The 24,178-nt window shown below is 58.0% G+C and overlaps 1 protein-coding gene across 1 annotated transcript; it reads left to right on the top strand.

Moving 5' to 3' along the window:
- On the top strand, positions 1-22,951 carry TSPEAR (thrombospondin-type laminin G domain and EAR repeats). Its single transcript, XM_014528494.1, has 11 exons — positions 1-93; positions 397-635; positions 2,622-2,712; positions 3,850-4,003; positions 5,369-5,500; positions 6,491-6,717; positions 8,725-8,911; positions 10,085-10,314; positions 16,666-16,853; positions 19,208-19,309; positions 22,365-22,951. Exons 1-11 carry the CDS (start codon positions 1-3, stop codon positions 22,516-22,518), a joined length of 1,797 nt encoding a protein of 598 aa, XP_014383980.1. The 3' UTR covers positions 22,519-22,951.
- The last annotated feature ends 1,227 nt before the right edge of the window (positions 22,952-24,178 follow it).

Here is a 24,178-nt window from a genome sequence, read left to right as displayed (position 1 = left end):
ATGCTGCAGGGAGCACGGGTGTCCACGTGTCTCTCCGAGACCCAGCTGGCCGTCCTTTTGGATTTGCAGCAGATGGAATTGCGGGATCATACGGTAGTTCCATTTGTAATTTGTGGAGGAAACGCCTACTGTTTTTTATAGGGGCTGCAGCATTTTGCCTTCCCACCCATGATGCACCAGGCTCGCATTTCTCCCAGTCTTCACCAACACGCTGCTTCCTGTGTTCCTGATCCCGGCATGGTCATGGGTGCGAGCAGTGCTCCTGGCTTCATCACACACAGGGTTGTGGCAGCAGGCCCTGCGCCGTGAGCCCTGCCCTTCCCTGCCCACCTTCACCTCCCACCCTCACCGCCCGCCCGCACCTGCCCGCACTCACCCGCCCGCCCTCTCTTGCAGAAGAATGAGTACCTGTTCACGGTGGTGGCGGAGGGGCCCGACGCGCTGCTGCTGGGCCTGCGGTACTCACCCACCCGGCTGCACTTCCTCTTCCTCAGCCAGGACGCGGCAGGCGCCTGGCAGACCCGAGTGTCCTTCCGCAGCCCCGCCCTGATGGACAGCCAGTGGCACACGCTGGTCTTGGCTGTGTCTGAAGACTCCTTCTCCCTCACCACGGACTGCGGCGTCCCCGTGGACATGTAGGTACCAGGATGCCGGGAGGGTCGCATGGTGCGGTGTGCTGCCCGACATGGAGTCCAGAGTGGACATCCGGGGGCAGCTCGAGTTTGCAGGGCGGGCCGGAGGGGTCAGGCTTGTGGAGGAGCCCTTGTGGCAGGAATGCCTGGGTCACCAGCAGGTGGACAGCGCACCTGCCTCCAGGGGAGGGCATGGGGCGGGGGACAAGGGCAGGCACCAGTCTGAGAGCGGAGGGCAGCCGGGGGGTCGGGGAGCTGACGCCTGGCCCTGGGCTGGGGCTGAAGTGTGAGTCCAGGCTGAGCTTGCCCAGGGGATGTGCCCTGCAGGGCGCTGTTACCATGACGCAAGGGCCACAGAGGGGGATCATAGGAACTCGGGCACCAGAGCCAAGCGGAAGCTGTGCCCCGGCTTGAGGCCCAGGTCTTGCTGTGTGATTTTCAACACGTCATCTACCCTCTCTGACTCAGTTTCCTCATCTGAAATAAGGGGATAAATATTCATTAAAACTCCAGATAAACATGCTGAGAAGCCCTGAGTAACTGTGACACAGCCCGGGCCCGGGGAAGCCCGAGTTCGTTTCTTGTCCTGGCCAGCGCCTCGTTTTGGACCAGGGACAGTGAGTCCCTGCGGCCTGGCCAGCTGCTGACCCACGGGCCTCCGCATCCATCCTTGCTGAGTGGGGCTGGAGACATTTGCACGTTGAGTGGTCCAGCTTACTTTAAATCTATCATTATACCAAATAGTACTTTCAAAGGTAGAATCTTACTCTGCTTTGTTATTACGAAACTTATTCCGTAATAAAAAGAATCCATAACATTTATACACTTGGTTTAAACATGTCTTAGTCACCACCCCTCCCCACCACGCTCTCAGCTACATCAGAGCCTTTATAGGGTGAGAGCCAGCAGCTGACAGCTCCATGCGGGGAGAGTGCAAAAGGCCCAGCCGGGGCGGGGAACCGGGGCTGGAGCCATGGTGGCCACGGCGGATTTCAGGCCCCGGGCTTCACGGGCCTTGCAGGCACCTTGGAGGGCACAGGCCAGAACTCAGGCGACCTGGGAATTTTGCGGACACTGGGCTGATCTCACCACGGCCAGCCGCAGCCAGATGGCAAGGACTGGAAGGAGCAGAGGACCTGGCATCAGGCCCGGGAGACGTGGACAGTGAGAGAGCCCGGGCCTGGCTTTCCGGCCCCGGGAGCTCCAAACACACAGTCCTCTCCCACGGGCGCCGCCTTCTCACTTTTCCCCAGAGTTTGGCCTCCCCTTGCACATCAAGACCCAACTCCGGCCACATTTTCCAACACCCTCAAGTCACCAGGGAGGGAACCCCATCCTGCCCTGACACCATCTGTCCCCCCACCCCCAGGGCTCAGTGGAGGGTGAACGGGCTGGAAACCCCATGCCCGTAGGAGCCGCTGGATGTTCCGTGAAATGGCGAGGAACTCCTGGCAGCACAGGCTCTTGCCAGAAGATCCTCGTCCTGGGGCGAAGGGGGGCGCCCTAATTCGTGTCCCATCGGGCCTGGGACCTTGTTTAGAGAGAGCACCTTTGCAGGTGTGAGCCAGCTCAGTTGAGGTCACACTGGAGAGGGTGGGTCCTGACCCAGTGACCGGTGTCCTCATAAGAGGAGGAGAAGAGGCCCAGGGGAGCAGCCATGTGATGGTGAGCGCAGAGAGTGAGTGATGCAGCCACAGCCAGGAGCCCCCAGGAGCCCCCAGGAGCCCCCAGGAGCAGGAAGAGGCAGGAAGGACCCCCCTGGAGCCTTCTGCAGGAGTCCGGGCCTGTCAACACCTCAGTGTTGGACTTCTGGCCCCCAGAACTGTGAGGGAATGGGTGTCCGTGGTTGAAGCCACCAGCCTGCGGTCCTTTGTTACAGCCGCCCCAGGACACTGGCACGTCCCGCGCGCGGCACCGCTCTGTCCTTTTCTACACTAATGGCCTGCACTGCCGCTCTCCCGCGGCTAAACCCCCACCCGCTGTTTTCAGAACTGCCGACGTGCCCTTCCCAGCCGCCCTATCGGTGCAAGGAGCCCGGTTCTTCATCGGCAGCCGGAGGAGGACCAAAGGCCTGTTCACGGTGAGTGTGGAGGGGCTGCCTGCCTGGCCTCCCCACGCAGTGTTCACAGAGGGGCTGTCACCACAGGCCTGCTGTCCCGATGCTCTGGCTCCACAGATTGTGTGTGTCAGACAGGAATGAGGAACAGGAGGCTCAGTGGAGTCCCACACACGCCAGGCACACCTGACACAGGCCTTTGCACTCCCTGTCCCCTCTTCCTGGCCCACCTGGCCCCTTTACTGCCACGGCTCACACCCTCCACCCTCAGGGCCCTGCCCCATGTCCTCTTACCACGGAGGCCTTTCCCACCACTCTGAGAAGATGACCCCGCACCCAGGCCTCCCAGATCCGACCCCTGGCTCTTCATCGTAGCCCTGACCACCTTCAGGCCAGCTGTGTGTTTGCTCATTGCCTGTCTCTGTTCTAGAGTGGAGGTGGGGGAGCCTTGTTCCCTGTGTGTCCTTGTCTAGAACCATGCTGATGTATAGCAGGTGCTCTGTGAATATTCACTGATGGCATGCTTGGATGGTTGGATGGATGGATGGCTGGATGGATGGATGGGTGGATGGATGGATGGATGATTGGATAGATGGATGGCTGGATGGATGGTATATGGATAGATAGATAGATAAATGAATGGATGGGTGGATGGATGGATGGTTGGATGAATGGGTGAATAGACAAATGAATGGATGGGTGGATGGATGGGTAGATCGATGGATGATAGATAGATAAGCAATGTTGGCCAGTAACTCTAGATTCTAGAAAGTCCCTTTGTGGTTCAATGACCTTGGGTGGATGGATGGATGGATGATTGGATAGATGGATGGTTGGATGGATGGCATATGGATAGATAGATAAATGAATGGATGAGTGGATGGATGGATGGTTGGATGGATGGGTGAATAGACAAATGAATGGATGGGTAGATGGATGGATGGATAGATAAGCAATGCTGGACAGTAACTCTAGATTTGTCCACAGGAAAGTCCCTTTGTGGTTCAGTGACCTCAGAAGAGTGTCTAGCTCTCCACTGATGCACCCAATGCCCCCCATAACTTATATGCAGACTCTTCCCTCCTAGCTCTAGAGATGGTTAGCCCCCAGGGCATTTCCACCACCGCCCAGGGTCTGAACACACTGTCCCTCTCTCCGCAGGGCCTGGTCAGGCAGCTGGTCCTGCTGCCCGGCTCCGACGCCACTCCCAGGCTGTGTCCCTGCAGGAATGCGGAGCTCGTGCTGTCCATCCCCCCAATCCTGCAGGGTCTCACGGGGAAGCCGGAGGACAATGAGGTGCTAAAATATCCCTATGGTTAGTAAGCCAGGCCACCTGCTCCCCCTCAGAGTCTGCTTCCTCTGGAGCCTCCACTTCCACCTGCTGCCTGCTTTGTCCCCAGAGCAGCATTGGGGGCCCTTTCTCCTCATCCCTCCCCGAGAGACACCACACCTCTGCCCCTGCCCCAGTGGGGGCCCCACCTTCGCAGGATACATTTCTATTTTCCGTGAACCCCCTGCCCAGAGGGTCCCCAGCTCCGCTTTTTTAGTTTGTTTGCACCTTCCCAATCTAAAGGTACAATGGTGACTATTTATTATTTTAAAAAATATGTTTTTATTGATTTAAGAGAGAGGAAGGGAGAGGGAAAGAGAGATAGAAACATCAATGATGAGAGAGAATCATTGATTGGCTGCCTCCTGAACGCCCTACACTGGGGATCTAGCCCGCAACTCAGGCATGTGGTTGATTGGCTGCCTCCTGCACGCCCTACACTGGGAATCAAGCCCGCAACTCAGGCATGTGGCCTGACCGGGAATCGAACCGTGACCTCCTGGTTCATAGGTCGATGCTCAGCCACTGAGCCATGGTGGCAGGGCTATTGACAATTTATGTAAACCACAGCCCCTGCCAGGGAGAATCCAACCCCCTCACCCATCCACCTAACCCCCCACTATTCGGGGAGGTGGGAGGACAACCTGGCCGTCTCCCAGCTTCACTGGGCACACCCCCAACCTTGAGCGGGTGACACTGAGAGCCAGTCCTGTAACTGTGTTTTCAAGCCCCTGGGCAGGAGGCCTCTGGGCATCTTCCTCAGGTGACATGGACCACTGTAACCGCAGGGGTTCTCAGGCGAGGAGGCCTCTGGGCATCTTCCTCAGGTGACATGGACCGCTGTAGCAGGACTCAGCCCCCAGGCCTCTGCCCCGTGCTGCGAGGGTCAAGGGCGTGCTCAGTGTCACAGCCTGGCCTCGGGCCTGGGCCACAGGGCAGCTATCACTCTGAAGTGGCCGAGTAGCTCATTAGGACGTGTGTGTTTGACCTGAGATGGAGGCATAATTCCAAGGAGAGATGGGCTCAAAATGCCACCAAACTAAGCAAAAGGGAAGTTTAGATAAACTCATGCCCATTGGTCGTAGATAAGGGAGGTGAGAAGGCGTGCCGTAGTCACGAGGATTTCCAGAAGAGCAGGCGGTCCAGGGGGCGGTGGACATACTGCTCTGGAGCCACAGGGAGCTTTACCCGTCCTGCCACGCAGACGCCCTGGGTCTCCCTGCCTCCTGGGACCCGTTTAAGACCCTGAGTGGGTCCTGGAAGCCCAGCTTCAGGGACAGAGGCAGGACCGCCTCCTCCAGGGAGTTCGTTTCCACTGGACACTCCCCAGACACTTCCTGTCTCCCCCAGAAACCGACATGAAGGTGACGCTGGGATCCCGGCCTCCGTGCACCAAGGTGGAGGATGCCCAGTTCTGGTTTGACGCCGGGCAGAGGGGGCTGTACCTGTGCGTGGGCAGCGAGTGGGTCTCCGTGCTGGCAGGTGAGGGGGACAGGGGGTCATGGCTCCCGGGGCTCTGGAGACTTAGGGGTTCTGCTCAGAGTCAGCGTTACCTGAGAAAAGGAGGCACCCCCACTCAGAGCAGCAAGCCCCATGTTTCCTCTGGAACCATGCGCCCTCCTGGGCACACAGGCTGGCTGGCAGGGCTCATCACCTCCACTCGGGGCTCCCTGGAGCCAGCCTCCCCCAGGGGGGGCGGGCGGGGGGACCCTGCCCACTCTCCCTCCTCGCATCCTGCCTGCACTCAGGTCATAGATTCAATGTGACGATGCCAGGGGCCTGAGGGCGTTATTGCTGCAGCAAGCCTTGCGGCTATCTGTTCCTTTCTTTTTTTTATTCTCACCCAAGGATATTTTTTCCACTGATTTTTTTAGAGAGTGGAGGGGAGTGCGGGGGTTGGGGGAGGAGAGAGAGAAACATCCATGTGAGAGACACATCGACGGGTTGCCTCCCATTCACACCCAGACCAGGGCCGGGATTGAGCCTGCAACCGAGGTATGTGCCCTTGACTGGGAATAGAACCTGAGACCCTTCGGTCCACGGGCTGACGCTCTAACCACTGAGCAAGCCATCCAGGGCTCCATTCCTGGTGTGGGAAGGGGGAGTGAGGTAACCCTGGGTGTCCTCAAAAGGGGACCAGCTCCAGCTGGACTGCTCTCGAGCTCCTGGCTCCACCCTCTGGGTCACCTTAGGGGACAGCCTTTTGTAGCCGCAGTGAGCCTGGGAGATGTCCCATAAGGACCCAACACATCGGGTCCCCCCAATGAGTACCACTGGGGGCCTGCCGGACCCTGAAACCCACACAAACCAAGTGGGCTTCTTGGCAGGCGCTCTGAGCAAATTGCCCTTGCCCCATGCTAATGCCCCGGGGTCACAGCTCAGGGCCTGGGGTGCTGCTCCCAGGAGGGTGCCTCCAGGCTTCCGTGCTGGGAAACGTTGACCATTAACCCGTCTCCATGTCTCTCTCACAAGCCAAAGAGAGGCTGGACTACGTGGAGGAGCACCAGCGCCTCTTCACGCACTCGGAGACGCTGGGCATCGAGGTCTTCGTCATCCCCGAGGCCGGGCTCTTCATAGCAACCGCCAATCGGAAGGCCACGTCCGCCATCTACAAGTGGACTGACGGGAAGTTCGCCTCGTACCAGAGCATCCGCACACACCAAGCGCAGTCCTGGAGGCACTTCACCATCGGGAAAAAGGCAAGTCTGCGTTCGTGACTCTCTCGTCCTTTTAAAATTGCAGAGTCCGGAAGTTGGGCTCCTGACATGGCTTCTCCAGGAAAACGTGTTTCTCCTGGCTCCAAAGCCTTTGTCAAATTCCAGACGGCTTCCCGGTCAGACACCTGGCTGCGTCTCTATTCCCAGACGGGGCCTGAGAAAGTCTGCTCAGCTTCCGACACACCAGGAAAGGCCATTGCTAAGATGCCGCCCAGGTCTGTGCAGACCCTCATTGCTAACTTAGAAACCTGTGGAGGTCATTTGACTTGGACCCGTCAACAAGGCAGAAGCCATGAGAGAATGCAACAGATCCACCTGGTGATCGTGCCTTTCCCCCGCAAACAGGCCCCGGAGGCAGAGACCCTCGAGGGCAGCCCCCACCCCCTTCCAGGCAGGGCTGCACTGAGAGGGCCTGTGGGTGGAGGGTCTGAGAGGACCCCAATCCCCGTCCAGATGAATTTTCTCCTAGCTCCTCCTACGTCCTCCCTTCAAAATGACAGTGTCTTGGGGACACCTTCCCATGCCTGTCCCTAAATCGTTCACTCACCTACACACGCATGCTGGGTACAGCCCTGCCCCCAGCTGGACCCACCCACTGGGGGTAGAGCAGTGAGCAAGCAGACAAGACCCTTTCCCCCTGTGGCTGGCAACCCGCCATGGTTCTTGCATCCGATCCAACATGGTGAATGAATGACTTGCTCTCCTATTATTTGGTTAATGATAGTTTAAAGGTGCTTATGTTTTAATTATCAAAAACTAGAGGCCCGGTGCACGAATTCGTGCACTGTGGGGTCCCTCTGGGTAGCCTGCAGGGATTGGGCCGAAACACACAGTCCAATACCTCCTGCAGCTCCTACCTGCCGTTCCCACTCATCCTGGCCCCACTGTGCCTGCCGCGGGCTCGCATCCAATCAGTCCTATCCGGAGAGGCTCGTGCTGCTGCAGCAGTGCTTGCCAGCCATGAGCCCTGTGTCTGGCGCCCTCCCAAAGGGAGTGGCCTGTAGGATCAGACTGAAGCCGGCTCTCTGACATCCCCCAAGGGGTCCTGGATTGCGAGAGGGCACAGGACAGGCTGAGGGACCCCACCAGTGCACGATTGGGCCAGGGAGGGATTGCGGGAGGGCTCCAAAGCAAGTCCAGCCCATCTTGCTCAGTCCTGATCAGCCAGACCCCAGCAGCAAGCTAACCTACTGGTCGGAGCATCTGCTCCCTGGTGGTCAGTGTATGTCATAGCGAGTGATTGAGCAGCCTTAGCATATCATTAGCATATTACGCTTTGATTGGTTGTTCAGTTGTTCTGCCATTTGGTCTATTTGCATATTACCCTTTTATTATATAGGATAATAACTTTACATAAAAGAAAAATAGGGAAATTTGGAAAAACAAGGGGGAAATCATCTGTCTGGTTGCCTAAGCAGATGCAGGACTTACCTGGGCATTCTGGCTCCTAGTTCCAGCGCGCACACCCGACAGGCCAAGCTCCTGGCCCCTGTTAGAGCCACATAAGCACACGATCATGCCCGCTGGTCACGTCACATGTAGGGGGTTTTTGTGTCCTACTCGGCTTCGTGGCAAACACCACTTTCTGGAAGTGGCAGGGGGTGGGGGGAATAGGGCATTAAAACCTTTCCTACTCCAGTGGGTGATGAACACTTTTGTGATGAAGCTTTTCCTGGGGTTGGGAGGTAGACATGGCAGTAATGGACTGGGGCATACGGCACATTTAAGGCTTTTAAACGTAATGAACGGGTCTGGAGACAGTCAGGCTCCCAGGCCGCCGAGGCCATCAGTAACAGAGGGTGGGCTCAGCTCCGTCCCTGCACCTACACACATGTGCTGGGTACAGCCCTGGCCCTACCCCGACCCACCCACTGCGGGTAGAACAGTGAGCAGACAAACGCCTGCCCATGCGGACAGACATGGCCTTGGGAAGCCGGCACAGACCCTGGCTGCGGGCAGGGAGCCGAGTGTCCCCGTCCTCTCTTGCAGATCTTCCTGGCTGTGGCCAACTTTGACCCCAACGAAAAGGGCCAGGAGTTCTCCGTCATCTACAAATGGAGCCCGAGAAAGCTGCGGTTCACACCCTACCAGAGGGTGGCCACCCACAGCGCCCGGGACTGGGAGGCCTTCGAGGTGGCTGGGGAGCACTTCCTGGCCGTGGCCAACCACAGGGAAGGTAGGGCTGTGACCTGCAACCCGAAGGTGACCCTCCCAGGGGCGGGCATGACTCACCTGCCAGGCTTGTCTTCATCTCATTAAAAACGACAATAAATCACAGCGGCCCGATTCCTCGGGCTCGGCCACCTGATGTGGCCTCTGAGCACCTCCCATCTGTCCAGGTAGGAAGACGGGTGGTTGGTGCCGCCCCCAGGAGAGTCGCCACGGAAATAAGGGCCACCTGGCTGCCCAGACTGCCTCATTTAAAACTAACTAACTAACTGACTAACTGACTGACTGACTGACTAACTCACCTCCTTCTGGAAGGATCTGACTGACATGGTGGGAAGGTGACCTCTCTGACCAGCAGGCCCAGGGTCAGCCTGGAGGATGGGGTATGGACAGGTGGGGTGTCGCTGGAAGGATGTGGACCTGGTTTCTGAGAACAGGTCGTCGTGTGCACACAGACTCTGTGAATCGTGGGTGTGGTGGGGGACAGGCTGCGAGGGGCCGGCTAACCTTGTTTCTGGGCCAGCAATCCCCCACCTCAACTAGTGACTTCGGCAAGCCCTTCCCATCCTGAGACTCAGGGCCGGACAGGTCCAAGGTGGCCACGGCCCTGCAGGGCATCTCTAGCTCAGGCCTCAGTGGGCTCCATGCTCAGAGTTTCCCTGAGCCCGAGACCCACGAGGGAGCTCTGTGGGGGCCTGAGGAGGAGCCCCCACCACCCACTGATGGGCAGGGCGACCCCAGGAGCCCGCTCACCAAGCTCTCCATGCAAGTGAGAGGCTGGCCAGGGGGGTCCCAGGGAGCATGCGGCCTGACCTGCGGGAGAGGTGGGAGCCAGGGGTCCCTGGGCTGTGACAGGTGAGGCTGGGAAGAGGCAGGGGGCTCCACCTCCAAGAGCCTGAAGGCCATGGGGAAGGTCCTGAGCCACCCAAAGGGGAGCCCCTGAGGGCTTCATCTGGGCAGAGGCAGGAGTGAGCCGCCTGAAGGGCGTCCTCGCTGGGGCGTGAGGGTGCAGGAGAGTGTGGGGTGAGCAGGCCACGCCCAGAGTGGCCCAGGCCTGGCTGGGCTGGACAGGCAGCGGGGGCCCTGGGGCAGGGTCCAGGGGGGCCAGAGCTCTGTCGAGGCTGCCATGAGGCCATGGGAGTTCGTGCCCCCTCCCTCAACGCAGCCGCTTGGCTTCCAGGAGACAACCACAACATCGACAGCGTCATCTACAAGTGGAACCCGCGGACGCGCCTGTTCGAGGCCAACCAGACCATCGCCACCTCCGGCGCCTACGACTGGGAGTTCTTCACGGTGGGGCCCTACTCGTTCTTGGTGGTGGCCAACGCCTTCAATGGCACGTCCACCAAGGTGCACTCCCACCTGTACGTCTGGCTGGTCGGCTCCTTCCGGCTCTTCCAGTCTTTCCTGGTAAGGAACGGCTCTGCGCCCTGTGCCCCCAGGGCCTACCTGACCCCACACAGCGCCTGGTGATGCCGGGTCGGGGGCCCCAGCCAGGACCGGTGCCGGTCGGGACCTTCACCCCTGCGCCTCCACCCCAGGTGCCTCCCCCCCGAATAAGGCTCAGGCTGAGTCATGTTGCACACGGCAGCCTCCCCCAAAAGAGCCTGGGGAGCCCTAACATGAGAGGAGGGGTACGCTGGCTCGGCTGTCCCTCTGTCACAAAGGTGTCCTGGCTGCGCCGGCTGCTCAGACTGGCCTCCTGACCCCCGCTGCCTGGCCACCCCTGGGTGTCAGGCTCCTGCCCTGGGGCAAGCGGACAGCTGACCTCTGACCTGGCCACATGTGGCGGGTGGGGGCAGCACTCTCCACGTTCCCTCAGACCTCGAGGCCCCTCAGCTGGTCCCGGTCACCATGGGCTGGTTAGCAGGACCTGTGATCAGGCTGCAGGAGTATTTATTAGGGTGGGTCAGCATTAGACACCCTGCGGACCGCACGTGTCCCAGGCGGCTGTGACGTGGACCATGACAGGAGCACAGGGGCAGGGCGGGGCGTGCATGTGCCCATCGCGGGGCAGGAGCTGCGGCCCCGGGCGAGGGAGGTGGCAGCACCATCTGGAAGCTGTGGAGGCTTCTAAAGCACGTTCAGGAAGCTGAATTCACGAGAGCTGTTGACTGGACAGTGAGGCCGGGAAGAGCCAGCATGACTCCAAGGTTAATACTCAGGGTGCTGTTTCCCAGGTGGGGTGGGGGCGTTCACTGGGGGAAGCAGGACTGGGGTGAGGCGTTATTCTTTTTATTTCTTTAAATATATTTTTATTGATTTCAGAGAGGAGGGGAGAGGGAGAGAGAGACAGAAACATCAGTGATGAGAGAGAATCACTGATTAGCTGCCTCCTGCACGCCCCACACTGGGGATCAAGCCCGCAACCCGGGCATGTGCCCCAACCAGGAATCGAGCCATGACCTCCTGGTTCATAGGTCGAAGCTCAACCACTGAGCCATGCTGGCTGGGCCTGTGAGGTAACTTCTGCCATTAGTCCCCTCTTACTCATGGGAAACTGAGGCTCCTTACACGTTGTTGGTCATTGCTGTGGTGCCTAAGCACGCGGAGACTCGGGGACACAGCGCAGCCGACATGGTGAGAGGAGGAGGTGCTGGGGGCGTGCGTGCTGATCTGAAAGGGCTCAGCAATGGGCTGGCCTAGGTCTGCCCAGGGGGACGGGATCTCTGACTGGAATTAGCCAGAGGAGGTGCAAAGGCGTCTGGATTAGGGGGGGCAGGACAAGGCTGAGGTGGTAAAGCAGGTTCCTGAGGATGTAGCCTGAAGCCGCAGGGAAAGGGCCGCGTGGAGGCCCAGGCAGGGGTGCAGGCGACAGGCCGACGGCTGTGCGTGTGGGAACTCCGTGGGCTCTAAATTAATGGCGTGTGTCACCAAGGCCCCATGGTGCCTGGGAAGCGGGCGGGATGCAGCACCCGGGTGAGCGATAAGGTGAGCGGTGAGCATGCCACCCAGGAGGGGTTGGGGCTGTGCAGCTGCAGCTCAGCACCCTGGGAGCTTGGGGAGGTGGGCAGTCTGGAAGGGATTTGAGTCGTATGGAAGGAGGGACAATCGTAGGAACCGGAGACTTTGTTCTGGAAGAAGACTCAGGTGATTGTTTCCACGTCTCCAGCAGGCGCGCTGGGGCCGGAGCAGAGCTCTGTGGTGTCCTGGGAGCAGGGCCGCAGCCTGGCACAGAGGGGCAGCTGGTGGCTTTGGTCAACCAGGCCAGGTCCTTGGCAGGGCCAGACCATCATGTAATGGGGTGGGGGGGGGCACCCTCCTGTAGTGGGTTGGGGGTCATTCTGGAGATTGCCATCCTACAGCTACCAACACGGTGATCCTAAATCGCCTACATTTGAACAGAAAGGTGCAATAGGACAAAAGGCCGATTTAGGAAGGTCTTCCTTACAGAACGTCTCCCAGGGCCACAACCGGAAGCCCCAGGTCCCAGGACATGCCTGCCAGCAGCAAATCCAGCCACAGCCTTCCTCACACTCCACGGACTCAGACAACTCAGGGTGTCCGGGGGTCGGAAGGAGACCTGAGACACGGAGGCTAAAGTGCACACACAGACCCTCGCAGGGAGAAACTGAGCTAGTTCCCGAAGCAGAAGAGGATTCGTACAAATTGTCATTGTCACCTTGGCTGGTGTAGCTCAGTGGCTAGAGAGTCAACCCATGGACTGAGGGTCCGGGTTTGAGTCTGGTCAAGGGCACACACTTGGGTTGCAGGTTCGATCCCTGGCCCCAGTCAGGGTGTGTGCGGGAGGCAACCAATCGATGTCTCTCTCCCTTTCCCCCTCCCCCGCTCTTTCCACTCTCTCTAAAAAGCAATAGAAGAAATATCACCGAGTGAGGATTAACAAAACAAGAAAAGGGCCAGGACAAGACGCTGAAGGGAAGGCAGGAGGAGGGGTCCGGAAGGTGGTTACAGGACCTACCCATGGGGATGTCGATGCCGGCAGACAAACCGGCCTGGAAGGAGGTGGCCACTGCACTTTCAAGCCAGCTCAGTCTGTGCCCAGTCCTGGACAGGGGCATCCTCAGAAGGGAGGCGGAGGCAGAGGGCAGAAATGGGCCAGCTGCACGGAGGTAAAGGCCCGTCCCTGCGATGCGACCCTAAGGAGCGCGGGCCGAGGGCAGGAGAGAAGCATCCAGGAGCAGGTGGCGGGAGCAGTACCTCTGCGGCCATGAGGGAGGTCTCTAGCCCTAGGGCAGAGCTGTCCCAGGAGCCAGGACTGCTGCTCGGATGGACGCCCAGGGAACTGTGGCCGCCCAAGCTCTGAGGGCATCCACCAGCTTTGCGCCCTGCCTGAAGGCCTCCTTCTCTTACCAGCTGCATCTGTTCACACCTCGCGATAATTCCTCCAACTCTTCAAAATTCCACTTTCCTGTTTTGCCAGCATTTTGTATTGTGTTTAGGTCCTTTCAAGCCTTGGAGATGCCTCGATGTGTTTACTGTTTGGTGTGGAGTTTGGTGTGACCGTGAGCTTTGAAGCAGGAGAGGCAGGGTGCTCGGAGACGTGTGGGGGGAGAGGTGCTGGCATCGCAGGAGCCCCTTCGCAGGGTTTGGGGCGCAGGTTTGGGCCCTGTTTGCAGAGCTGTGCACCCTGCCCTCGCTGGCAGGAGCGGCGGTGGGTCTGGGTGACGTGGAGCTGCTGCTCCTGGGGAACCCGGGCGCGCAGGGCTTTGGGTCCAGATGTGAGCGGAGGCTGGCTGCCCACCCACCGGGGACTCTAGGATCCTCCCTCCAGGTGGCAGAAACCCAGGCCCCAGCCACCTTCCTCATCGTCTGGGACCAAAGGAGGCCTGAGCTGGGCGTGTCCAGGAGGGAACGGCTCTGTGCATGGAGCCCAGCCTCCGTCTGCTCCCTGAGTGAAGGCTGTGGGGTTGTGGGGCTGTGGTCACGTGATCAAATGGAGGCCCAGGTGGAGGGGGCGGGGATGAGGAGGGGAAATGGTAAGGGCGGGGAGAGGGGCACCGCTGACCAAGGTTCTGGGTTCAGGGTTCGCTGCCTTGGGAGGTGGGGCTGATGGCTGGTGGACCTGAGGACCCAGAGCCGGGAAGGCTTGGGGCAGAGGGTGGCTGAGTGCCCAGGGTCCCCGGGAGAGGGTCAGTGATGGAGGGAGCGTTGAGCCAGGCAGGTGGATGGGACGCATGGAGGTGCTGCACGGAGTGGCCAGCGGGTGTGCAGGTGGCGGGGAATCTGTGGGCTTGTTTAAAACAGTCTCCACCAAGAATGTAACTGTCCAGAAGCAAATGAAAAGAAAGAAAGAGGCAAGAAAGTTGGTTAAGATCCACCTCTGTAAGGAGGGTGGTGTGGGAGAGCACCCTCATGTGGTCCCCACGCCCAGAAGGGACCTGGGAGGGGCCGGGCTCAATGCGAGAGGGTGCTTTCTCCTGTGACTTCCGCTGGTTCTGGGGGGCAGGAGCTGGCAGTGTCCCCACCCCCTGCCCTCTCCTGGGCACTCCCACCCCCTTGGTTCTTTGCTCCATCCAAGCTGGAACCCGAGGACCTCCTTGCCCACACTGGTCCGATGACCCTGGGAGCCCACCCACCCTCGAGGGAGGCTGTCAGGGGCTCCAGAGGCTCCAGGCGGCACCATCACCCCAAGAGGTGCTCCCGAGCCCCAGGTGCCATGCCTGGGCTGGCAGGACAGGGCTCCGGGGGAATTCCCTTGGAAGGAGGGAAGGAGGGGAGAGCCCGCCCAGCCCAGCAGGTGCCTCAGGCTGGTGCAGCCCCAGGCAGCTTCAGACCTGCTTCCCAGTGTGGGGAGCCCAGCCTCTGGCCCAGGGTGCAGGTGTTGGCCCCGCTCCAGGGGGCTCCTGGCAGCCACGCTGTGGGGATGAGGGGTCGCTGACAGCAGTGACTGTGACCCAGCCAGCCCCATGCAGGGCTCTGCTCGCCTGTGGCCAGATCAACTACAGGGTGCCTGTTCCATTTGAATTCGAGAGAAACAAGGAATGACTTTTTAGTAAAAGCATGTCCTGAGTATTGCATGGGATACACAAGTCCCAGAAAATTGTTGTTTCTCTGAAATTCGCATGGAACGAAGCTCCTCGTATTTGCAGAGGCGGGATGACAGCCCCTCTGAGCCATGCCCACCTGACACTCCTCCCTGCCTCCCGCCCCTGCCACACCTCAGGGCCTCTTCTTCCCCTGCTGCCAGTGCCCCAGCACCCTCCCGGGCCCCCTTCTGTCACCCTTGTGCTGGGGCTCAGGAGAAGGGAGCGGTCTGAGTCCAGTGGCTCAGAGCCCCAGGAAGTCCTGGGGGAGATCCTCTCTTACAGCTCCTGGCCCCTGAACTGTGTGGGAGTGCCCGTGTGCACGCATGCATGCAGGTGTGTGCACACAGGTATGTGCATTTACTCGTGCACACATGTGTGCTGTTTCCCATTGACATGGTCTCCCCAGCACAGGTCAGAGGAGCTGGGATCTGCTAGTAACAGTCTGACATCTCCTGCTCGGTTTCTGCGAAGTCACCGCCGCCTGTGTGTGACTCTCCGCCCCGTGTGGGTCTGTAACTGTCGCTGTCTGTGAAGCAGCCACCGGGCGGGTGATGCTGAAGGCCCCTGTGGCCCCCAGTGTCCGAGCCTGCTCAGAGGTCGTGGGGCGCCCCAGGGAAAGAATGGTGCCACCTCCCGGAGCCGCGTGGAGGAGAGGACAGGCTGATCCAGAAAGGCCTTACCAAGCTCCCGGCCCCCGTGAGGGATCAGGGACTGCCAGGTGTCTGGTTCCGGTCCTTGTCCTAGTGAGTCAGCCTTTGGCTTCACCTTACTTGGCTCCGCTCCTCAGGACCGATCCAGACCTGTTTCTAGAGCTCCTGGCTCCGAGCCCAGCTTAGGGGGCCCCAGGAATGTTCTCAGACAGCAGCTACCTGGGCTGGGCCGAGGCGGACAATGTCGCCCTCTGCTGGGCGTGGGGAAAAACACTGTCCCCTGCCACAGTGCCAGGCCAGGGTCTCCCTCTCTCGCCCCTGGGCCTCTCGCTGCACCTGCCCCTCCCTCCCCAGGAAAATGTCTCCTTTCGTTTCTGCCCTGCCCTCTCTCTCCAGAGCTCAGGCCAGGGCCTGGATCTGGATTTCTCTGGTCCTCTCCTCCCCCTGCACCAGCACCGCCATTAGGCCCGAGATGCTGGCCGTGAGCTACAGGTCACCTTCCTCCTCGTGGGCCCCACATGCCAATCAGCTCATGCAGCTCGCGGTCTGGGGCACAGGCTCCACAGCTGGTCACTCGCGCCAAAGCCCAGCCCTGTTGACCCTGTACACCTCCGCCTCAAGGGTGACAAGTGATTTAGGAGCAACAGCGTGCCCGGGAACCCAGAGATGGGGCTGTGGGGAGAACCAAAGGAGAACCTCAGGCAGGAACAGCTCATAGTAAGAAACACAAGAGGTACCTACAGGTTGCTTCAGAGTTCAGGGCCAGACTGGAGGAAGCATGGAGGGCTCCCTGGAAGAGGTGTGGTAGCAGCTAGACCTTGAAGGAAGGGCAGCACTGGGGCTTGGGGGAGTGGGTGGCACAGATGGTTAAGAAGCAGTCACCCCAGATGGCACCGTTCAGGTACAGGCATAACTGGCACTCATGTTTGTAAAGGGAGTGAGAGTCGCTGCCGTGGGAAATTGAGCGAATCCAGGCTGGAGAGCGGGGACCTTGCCCGACGAGCTCGGCGGTGTGTGTGTGTGTGTGTGTGTGTGTGTGTGTGTGTGTGTGTGGCGTCACTCGGCGGCTCCTGCCGTCTCTGTTCATGAGTGTGCCCTGCCCTCCTCTCCTTCCCTCCCAGACATTTGGCGCCGCGGACTGGGAAGTCTTCCACATTGGAGACAGGATCTTTCTCGCTGTTGCCAACAGTCACAGCTACGATGTGGAAACGCAAGTGCAAAATGACTCCTACGTCATCAACTCGGTCATCTACGAGCTGAACGTCACCGCACAGACATTCGTCAAGTTCCAGGAGATCCCGACCTGCAGGTATGGCTGAGCCAGTAACTGGCTGGGAGGGAGGGCAAGGCCGGCCGGGCACAGCATCGGGTCGGCTCACAGCGACCTTCCCTGCTGCGCCCCCCACCGAGCCCACCCCGAGGAGGCGGCAGGCCCAGCCTCGTGCACGGTCCCCAAAGCCACACGCGGTGGCCACCAGCACAGAAGGCTGCCTGCATCCCTCGTCGGTGGGGCGTGGCCTCACTCCTGCATGTTGCAAGGCTTCTCCAGGGCCAGTGGAGGGATTTTGTGGCTCATGTTTATAATCTTGACTCTAATTCCTTTGAAACAGTGTGGTTCGTTTGTATTAAATTCACAGGTATGTGCAACCATCACCACAGGTGATTTTAGGACATCACACGCCTGGGAAAGAAACCCCTGCCTTTCACTGTCACCCCTCCCCCTGGTCCCCAGCCCCTGGCACCACCAGTTGGCTGCCAGTCCCCGCGGACCCCTGTGGTGGACATTCACACACAAGAACACGTGTCATGTTGCACATTCCTGTGTGGCCAAATGATAGGCATCGTGTGGACAGACCACATTTCACTCACCCAGTTGTCCGTTGATGCACAAGTAGGTCATTTCCACCTTTTGACTAAGTGCAGTTGTTTTAAAGAATAACAAAAAAAAAACCTCAGAGGATAGGGCAGTGATGGCGAACCTATGACACGCGTGTCAGAGGTGACACGCGAACTCATTTTTTGGTTGATTTTTCTTTGTTAAATGGCATTTAAATATATAAAATAAATATCAAAAATATAAGTCTTTGTTTTACTATGGTTGCAAATATCAAAAAATTTCTATATGTGACACGGCACCAGAGTTAAGTTAGGGTTTTTCAAAATGCTGACACGCCGAGCTCAAAAGTTCGCCATCACTGTCCTAGACACCCCCTCACTCCCAGGGTCCTGCCTGAGCACCCTGCTCTAGGCCAGGGCTCTCAGTCCCCACCGGGAGGGAACCTGCAGTGAGTCTCCACCAGACAGGGGGCCCTCTGCTGCCCGACCAGGCCTCAGCCCAAGGCCACCAGACACAGACTCACTGGCCGGGCCTCGGCGTCTGACTGACTAGTGTGTGGCTGCAGCCTCAGTTTCCTCACCTGTAAAGTGGGCACAGGGCCTGCAGTCACCAGAGAGGCGATGGTGGGGCCTCCTGGAGGGACAGGGTTCTGGGGTGGTCTCCCAGGAAGTTATCTGTCAGAGCCCTCAGAACTGACCGAGTCTGTGCACAGACTCATCCTTAGCCGATTCAGGGGCTTCTCGACTAAGACAGAATGCACGTGTCAGTTTGCGACAAGACACACAGCTTCCCAGTGTAGGGGGCCGTTTCTATGTGGGCACCTTATTGGTGTCCGGGAAGGAGCGGGAAGGGGAGCGGGGATGGCAACTTTCCTCACGTTTCCACAGGGTGCTGCCAGCCCTTAGGAATGCCCCTGAGCTTAGCACTTTTCTGATTATATCAACCTCTTCAAAGTGAAAGACTTTGTACCCGTTTCATAGCAGCACCATTCACACTTGCAACCCAAGTGTCCATCGACGGGTGAAGGGATAAGCCACTGTAGATAGTATTCAGCCTTAACGAGGAATGAAATTCCAACAAGGCTACCATATGGGAAAACCTAGAGGACAAGATGCTGCGTGAAATAAGCCGGACACACAAAGACGGGAAAGTTCCTGAGATGGATGGTGGTGGTGGTTGCACAACACTGTGAATGCGCTTAATGCCACTGAGCTGTGCACTTAAAAGTGATTAAGATGAGCCCTGCTGGAGTGCTCAGTCGGTTGAGCGTCGTCCCATGCACCAAAAGGTTGCCGGTTCAACTCCCAGCCAGGGCACATACCTGGGTTGCAGGTTTGATGCCTGGATGGCAACCCATCGATGTTTCTTTCTCTCTCTCTCTCTCTTCCTCTCTAAGCACATCCTTGGGTGAGGATTTTTTAAAATTGTTAAAATTTTATATGTATTTTACTATAATTAAAAACATTTTTTTAAAATTTCAAGTGAATGACTAAACTCCCTGTGTGGCTGAGAAAATCACTCCCTCCGGGCCTGGCCCCTCCTCTGTGGGCTTGGGGTGGGGCCTGGGCCCCAAGTTCTGGGATTAGGAGAACTGGCTGGAAACCAGCATCTGAGCTCTGGGGTACCTCGGGCTCCGTGCCCTAATGCTGTCCCCTAACATTGGCCCCTAATGCCTGTCCCCTAACGTTGGCCCCTAGTGCCTGTCCCCTAACGTTGGCCCCTAATGCCTGTCCCCTAACGTTGGCCCCTAATGCTGTCCCCTAACATTGGCCCCTAGTGCCTGTCCCCTAACGTTGGCCCCTAATGCCGTCCCCTTGTTCCCGCAGCGCTCTGGATTGGGAGTTCTTCTCAGTGGGCGAAGATTACTTCTTGGTGGTTGCCAACTCCTTTGACGGAAATACCTTCTCAGTAAACAGTATTATTTACAGGTAAACAGCTTGGGAAGGCGGCACCCTTCTCCCCACCTGGTTCACCTGGGGTAGACCCCCCTTCCCTGCCCAGTCCCGGTCATGCCCTGGGTCAGCCAGGTGACCCTAGTCGTGCCGTTGCTCACATCCTTGAGTCTGGCCGGATGCAGTGTGCAGACACAGGATTCTATCACATGTTCTGACCCAGGACGCCGGCAGGTCTCCCCATGTGTCACGCGCCTTCGGGAACAGTTCACGTCCTCACATGGGCACAGCGCCACCCTTGCTACGTTCACTCTGGCTGTTGCTCACGTATTGTAAGCACAGCGCTTGGGTTTTCCAGTCCCGTTTCCAGCTGCTTTTTGTGACAATTTCTGTGTCTAGCCACCCGGCCAAACCACCAAACGATCAACTCTGACCGTTTTTTGGAGCAGAGACGCATGGGAGTCCTGAGAACACACCTGCCTCTGTGAATACCAGCCTCTTGGCCTCTTTCCTGCTCGTGTTTTCACTGTTTACCTGGTGTTCCCAGTAGCTGGAACCTCCCGGAGCCCCGTGAGGCCAGCAGTGCGCCCGGCTGACGTGGTGAGCGCAGGCTCAGGGCCGCGGGGCTGAGCAGGAAGGGGGCCAGGCCGAGTCCGCTGGTCCCGTGGGCCGGCATCCCTCCGTGTGCAGCCTGGCTCTTCTCTGTTAATCTGTTGACGCAATGACTTCTGAGAGGTTTCCTCGAATTCCTGGGACCAGTGCCACTTGATCCTATGTAATTACTTACTATGCCAGTGGCTACCAATTGTTTCGGAATGATTTAAGAGCTTTGCATCTTTAATAGGAACTGAAATTGGTCTGTGGTTTTCTTCTGGGGCCGTACCTCTACCCAGGTTGAGGTGGAGCCTGACTCAATAGTTACCCGCTACCAACTTGTCCACCCAGGCCTCTGGGCGGGAGAGCTTCAATAGTGGGATTTAGCTATTTCCTTTGTGATTAGGTTACACCCCGTTCTAAAGCCACCTGGGCCAGGTCCCTTTTCCTGCGTCTTCCGTGGTCATTGGCGTAATCAGGTTTTCCGTCTCTTCTTGAGACAGTTTTGGTCATCTAGGTCTTACTAGGAAAATCAACTTTCTAATTTTTTTGCTGTAGAGTGTTCAACATGACAGCATAATTTTAAAATTAATTAAATTTATTAAGACTAAATTTTCAAACATAGCCAAGAAAAATTGGAAGAATAAAAACAGCGAAGGAGGCTCTGGCGGCATGCCAGGAAAGCCGTGTGGCTTTTGCAGAAATAAACCTGTAGGGGGGATGTAATACACTCCACAAGAAAGCCAATAATTACGGCCATTTAATGTGATAAATGTTGTATTTCAATTCAATGAAAAAAAGGATGCATGACTTAGTAAAATAATTTGTATATCATTTTCTGTCCATCTGGAAGAAAATACAGCTCTATTCCTGTTTCATATTTTAATGTGATAAATGTTGTATTTCAATTCAATGAAAAAGGATGCATGACTTAGTAAAATAATTTGCATATCATTTTCTGTCCATCTGGAAGAAAATAAAGCTCTATTCCTGCTTCATATGATATAGAAAAATAAGTTTTATGAGGATTAGGCATCTAAATGTAAAAAATTGAACTATAGAAATATTAGGAAAAAGCTAAGATGTAGGGGGGATGTAATACACTCCACAAGAAAGCCAATAATTACGGCCATTTAATGTGATAAATGTTGTATTTCAATTCAATGAAAAAAAGGATGCATGACTTAGTAAAATAATTTGTATATCATTTTCTGTCCATCTGGAAGAAAATACAGCTCTATTCCTGTTTCATATTATATAGAAAAATAAGTTTTATGAGGATTAGGCATCTAAATGTAAAAAATTGAACTACAGAAATACTAGGAAAAAGCTAAGATGATTTTTTTATAACCACAAAGTTGTACAAGAAGACATGGCGATCTCCTTAAACAAGGCTGGAAATAGGTCACCTGGCTGGCTACCTACCTTTAAAAGTTTTAAATGGAAAAAGACATCCTAATCAAAATCAAAAGACAAACTTTACCACACTTATGACAGAAAAGGAACCCCTACAAAGTAATAAACTATTTTTTTTAATTCAGAAAAATGGGCAAAATATTATGAACAGGAATTTTCAGAAGAAAACAATGAAAGATGTGAATAAACATTGGACGTTGTTATTCTCAAAGCAGGAGGATGACGCATTCTCTTTCCTCCATTCTTCGGGAGTGGTGCGTGGAAGTGGGGCGGGGGGCGGCGGAACCCCGGCCCTTTCCCATCAGGACAGGGACCGCCCAGCCTTTCTGGAAAGCAGTCTGGAAAAATAACAAAATTAAAACGACTCATGCCTTTGAACCCGGCACCCGCTGTGAGAGCGCCACCCTACAAAAGTTGGAACCACCTGTCGGTAAATCCCTTTTGAAGGCAAAACCTGGAAACCGCTGACTGCATGAGCAGCGGGCCATGGGCCGGGTTCCGGGTCCAAACTGGGGGGCAGGGAGGTGCAGAGCAGTGTTCCGGGAGCGTGCTTCCTTCGTGGAAAAGCAGGGTGCCATACCCATGTGGTGGCAGGTGTGTGTCTGAGGGCAGGCGCCTCGATGTCAACTGTGACCCAGGAGTGGGGACGGTGTGGGCTTAGTTACCCCTCAACACTGCCAGGACCCTCCCTGCCACTGCCCCCTCCCACCCCCACCCCCAGGTGGCAGAGTCCCCAGGGCACTCTGGCCGGGACCAGTGTCTGGGTGGACATGAGGAGCTGCAGGTGGTGGACAGGGCAGGCTCCTCCTTCCAGGCCTGTTTCCCCCTTTGCAGGCTCCTCGTCTAGCTCTCTGAGAGTATAACCAGGCAGCTGTGCCGCCCGGGGACATGTGGCCCCTCCGTGCTGGGCACAGGGGGGAGGCAGGGGGAGGCCTGGAGAGGAGCACAGAGGGCCAGGCTGTCCACTGGGTGGGGCAGGAGCCCGGGGAGTGCGCAGCCTGGACGTGCGGGCAGCTTCTCCCCGCCCTGCCAGCTCCCTGGCACAGACCGCCCGCCCGAGGCTGACGTGTCTCTCCCGCAGGTGGCAGGGGTACGAAGGCTTCGTGGCTGTGCACAGCCTGCCGACCTTCGGCTGCCGGGACTGGGAGACCTTCCGCACCACGGCCGGCTCCTACCTCGTCTACTCCAGCGCCAAGGAGCCCCTCTCCCGGGTGCTGAAGCTCAGGACAGGGTGACGGGCCTGGCCCCCGGGAACAGGACCCACCTCACTGCACCCCGGAGCCCCCCCTGAGAAGCCCTGGAACCTCTGGGGAGATGCTCCTCGCTTCCAGGGCTGCCGTCTCGCTGTCCTGGCCCTCCCCCAACTGGAGACGTCGGTCACCTCTCTGGCCTGGTGCCCAGCGTGGACAGATGCCGGTGGCTCGTGGGTGTTCGCCCGGAAACCAGAGCTGCCCTGCGGGGGTGTCGCTTCACAGGAAAGTTCATACAACTGTTTACCTCACACACAGAAGCCCGTCACCTTCCCTGCGGTGTCCGTTTGGGGCCTGGCCACGCTGCCCTGGTTGTCGAGCCCAGACGGGGAGCAGGCGTGAGGCTGTCCTACACGTTCATGCAGCTATTTATTGTTCGTTGTCTACACTGAAATATATTTATGACTCTTTACACAGAGCAGGGCTGCGTCTGCGTGTTTCTGGGGGCCTCGGCTCTCCGTGAGCACGTCCTGGGGCCTCGCTCTGCCACCAAAGCGGAGGCGCCCTCAGGTCCCTAGTCACCAGTGCCGTCGGGGGACACCTCTCCTACACAGAGCTGCTTCCTCCAGCCTCAGTTTACCCCTCACTGCAGCTGGTGGGTGTGCAGGATGGACTGGCTGCCTCCGAGGGGCCAGTGCTCCCTTGGCTCCGCCTTAACACCCGAACCCTCCACCAGGGGGGCCTCCTGCCTCCCAGGGACGCTGCTGGGGTGACAGGACACCCTGGGAACCTGGAGGGGGAGGAGGGGCGGGGCCGGCATCACCCAGGCCTCGGGCACCAGCTTTGCGGGGGAGGCCGCGGGGTCCACGTGGAGCCAGGAGACCACCGGTGGTCGCAAGGCCAGGCCCATCCCGCTGTCCGCGCCGCCCACCCTGGGAGGCGACTGCCGCCGGAGGGATGTGGGAGCCGGAGCTGAGCAGCAGGGAGGCCCCACGCTTCGTTGAACGCTCTGCCGTTTCCTCCTTAAAGCTCTCAGTGATTTTTGCCCAAGATCACACAGCCAGGGCACAGTGGCGGCTCCAGCCCCCGGAGCCCTGGCTCCCCGTGGTCAGTTCCCCACGAGGACAGGGCGGGCGCCCCACGGCCCAGGGAGGAGGCCTACACTGCGTCCAATCAGATCGGGGGTTTCCAGGCCCTAAGCAGGGCCCTTCTGACTTCTGAAGGCTGAGATTTTTCTAGAGCCTCCTCCATGCCTTGGGGAGGGTGGGGCTGGCCCCAGACAAGGATGTCCCCTCCCCAAGGAGAACAGCAAAGGGCAGGGGTGGGGGTGGGGAGAGGTCTGGGGCCAGGCCAGGGGACCTGTGAGAGAGAAGTCCCGGTGCCTGCACCCCCTGGAACCCCACAGGCATGGACCTTCCCCCACTCCCACCCCAGACACACTCATTAGTCATTATTTTGGAGAAGGAAGATGTGCCCTTCACACCAAGTCAGGCCCCACTGCAGCAGCCCCCGTGCCCCTGCGAGACCCCACACCTCTGCTGTCGCTGTCCCTTAGGCCTGGCAGTATCCCTGCCCTGGGCAGCCAGGGCCCCGGAGTGTTTAGTCCCTCCCACCTGCCACTTCCCAATCCCTGAGCCTCAATTTACCCCTGGGGGAGGGGCCAGCTGGGCACTGCCCATGACCTCCAAGCACCCCCCGCACTTCA

This window comes from Myotis brandtii, unplaced genomic scaffold, assembly GCF_000412655.1.
Source record: "Myotis brandtii unplaced genomic scaffold, ASM41265v1 scaffold638, whole genome shotgun sequence".
In the NCBI taxonomy this organism is placed as follows: Eukaryota; Metazoa; Chordata; class Mammalia; order Chiroptera; family Vespertilionidae; genus Myotis; species Myotis brandtii.
This window is presented reverse-complemented; position numbering and strand designations above follow the sequence as displayed.

Excerpts from the sequence above, each read along its gene's own strand:
- TSPEAR (XM_014528494.1), top strand. The coding sequence starts at position 1 with ATGCTGCAGGGAGCACGGGTGTCCACGTGTCTCTCCGAGACCCAGCTG. Across the intron at positions 5,501-6,490 it reads GTGGGTCTCCGTGCTGGCAG|CCAAAGAGAGGCTGGACTAC; the intron begins GTGAGGGGGACA and ends CTCTCTCACAAG. Across the intron at positions 10,315-16,665 it reads GGCTCTTCCAGTCTTTCCTG|ACATTTGGCGCCGCGGACTG; the intron begins GTAAGGAACGGC and ends CTTCCCTCCCAG.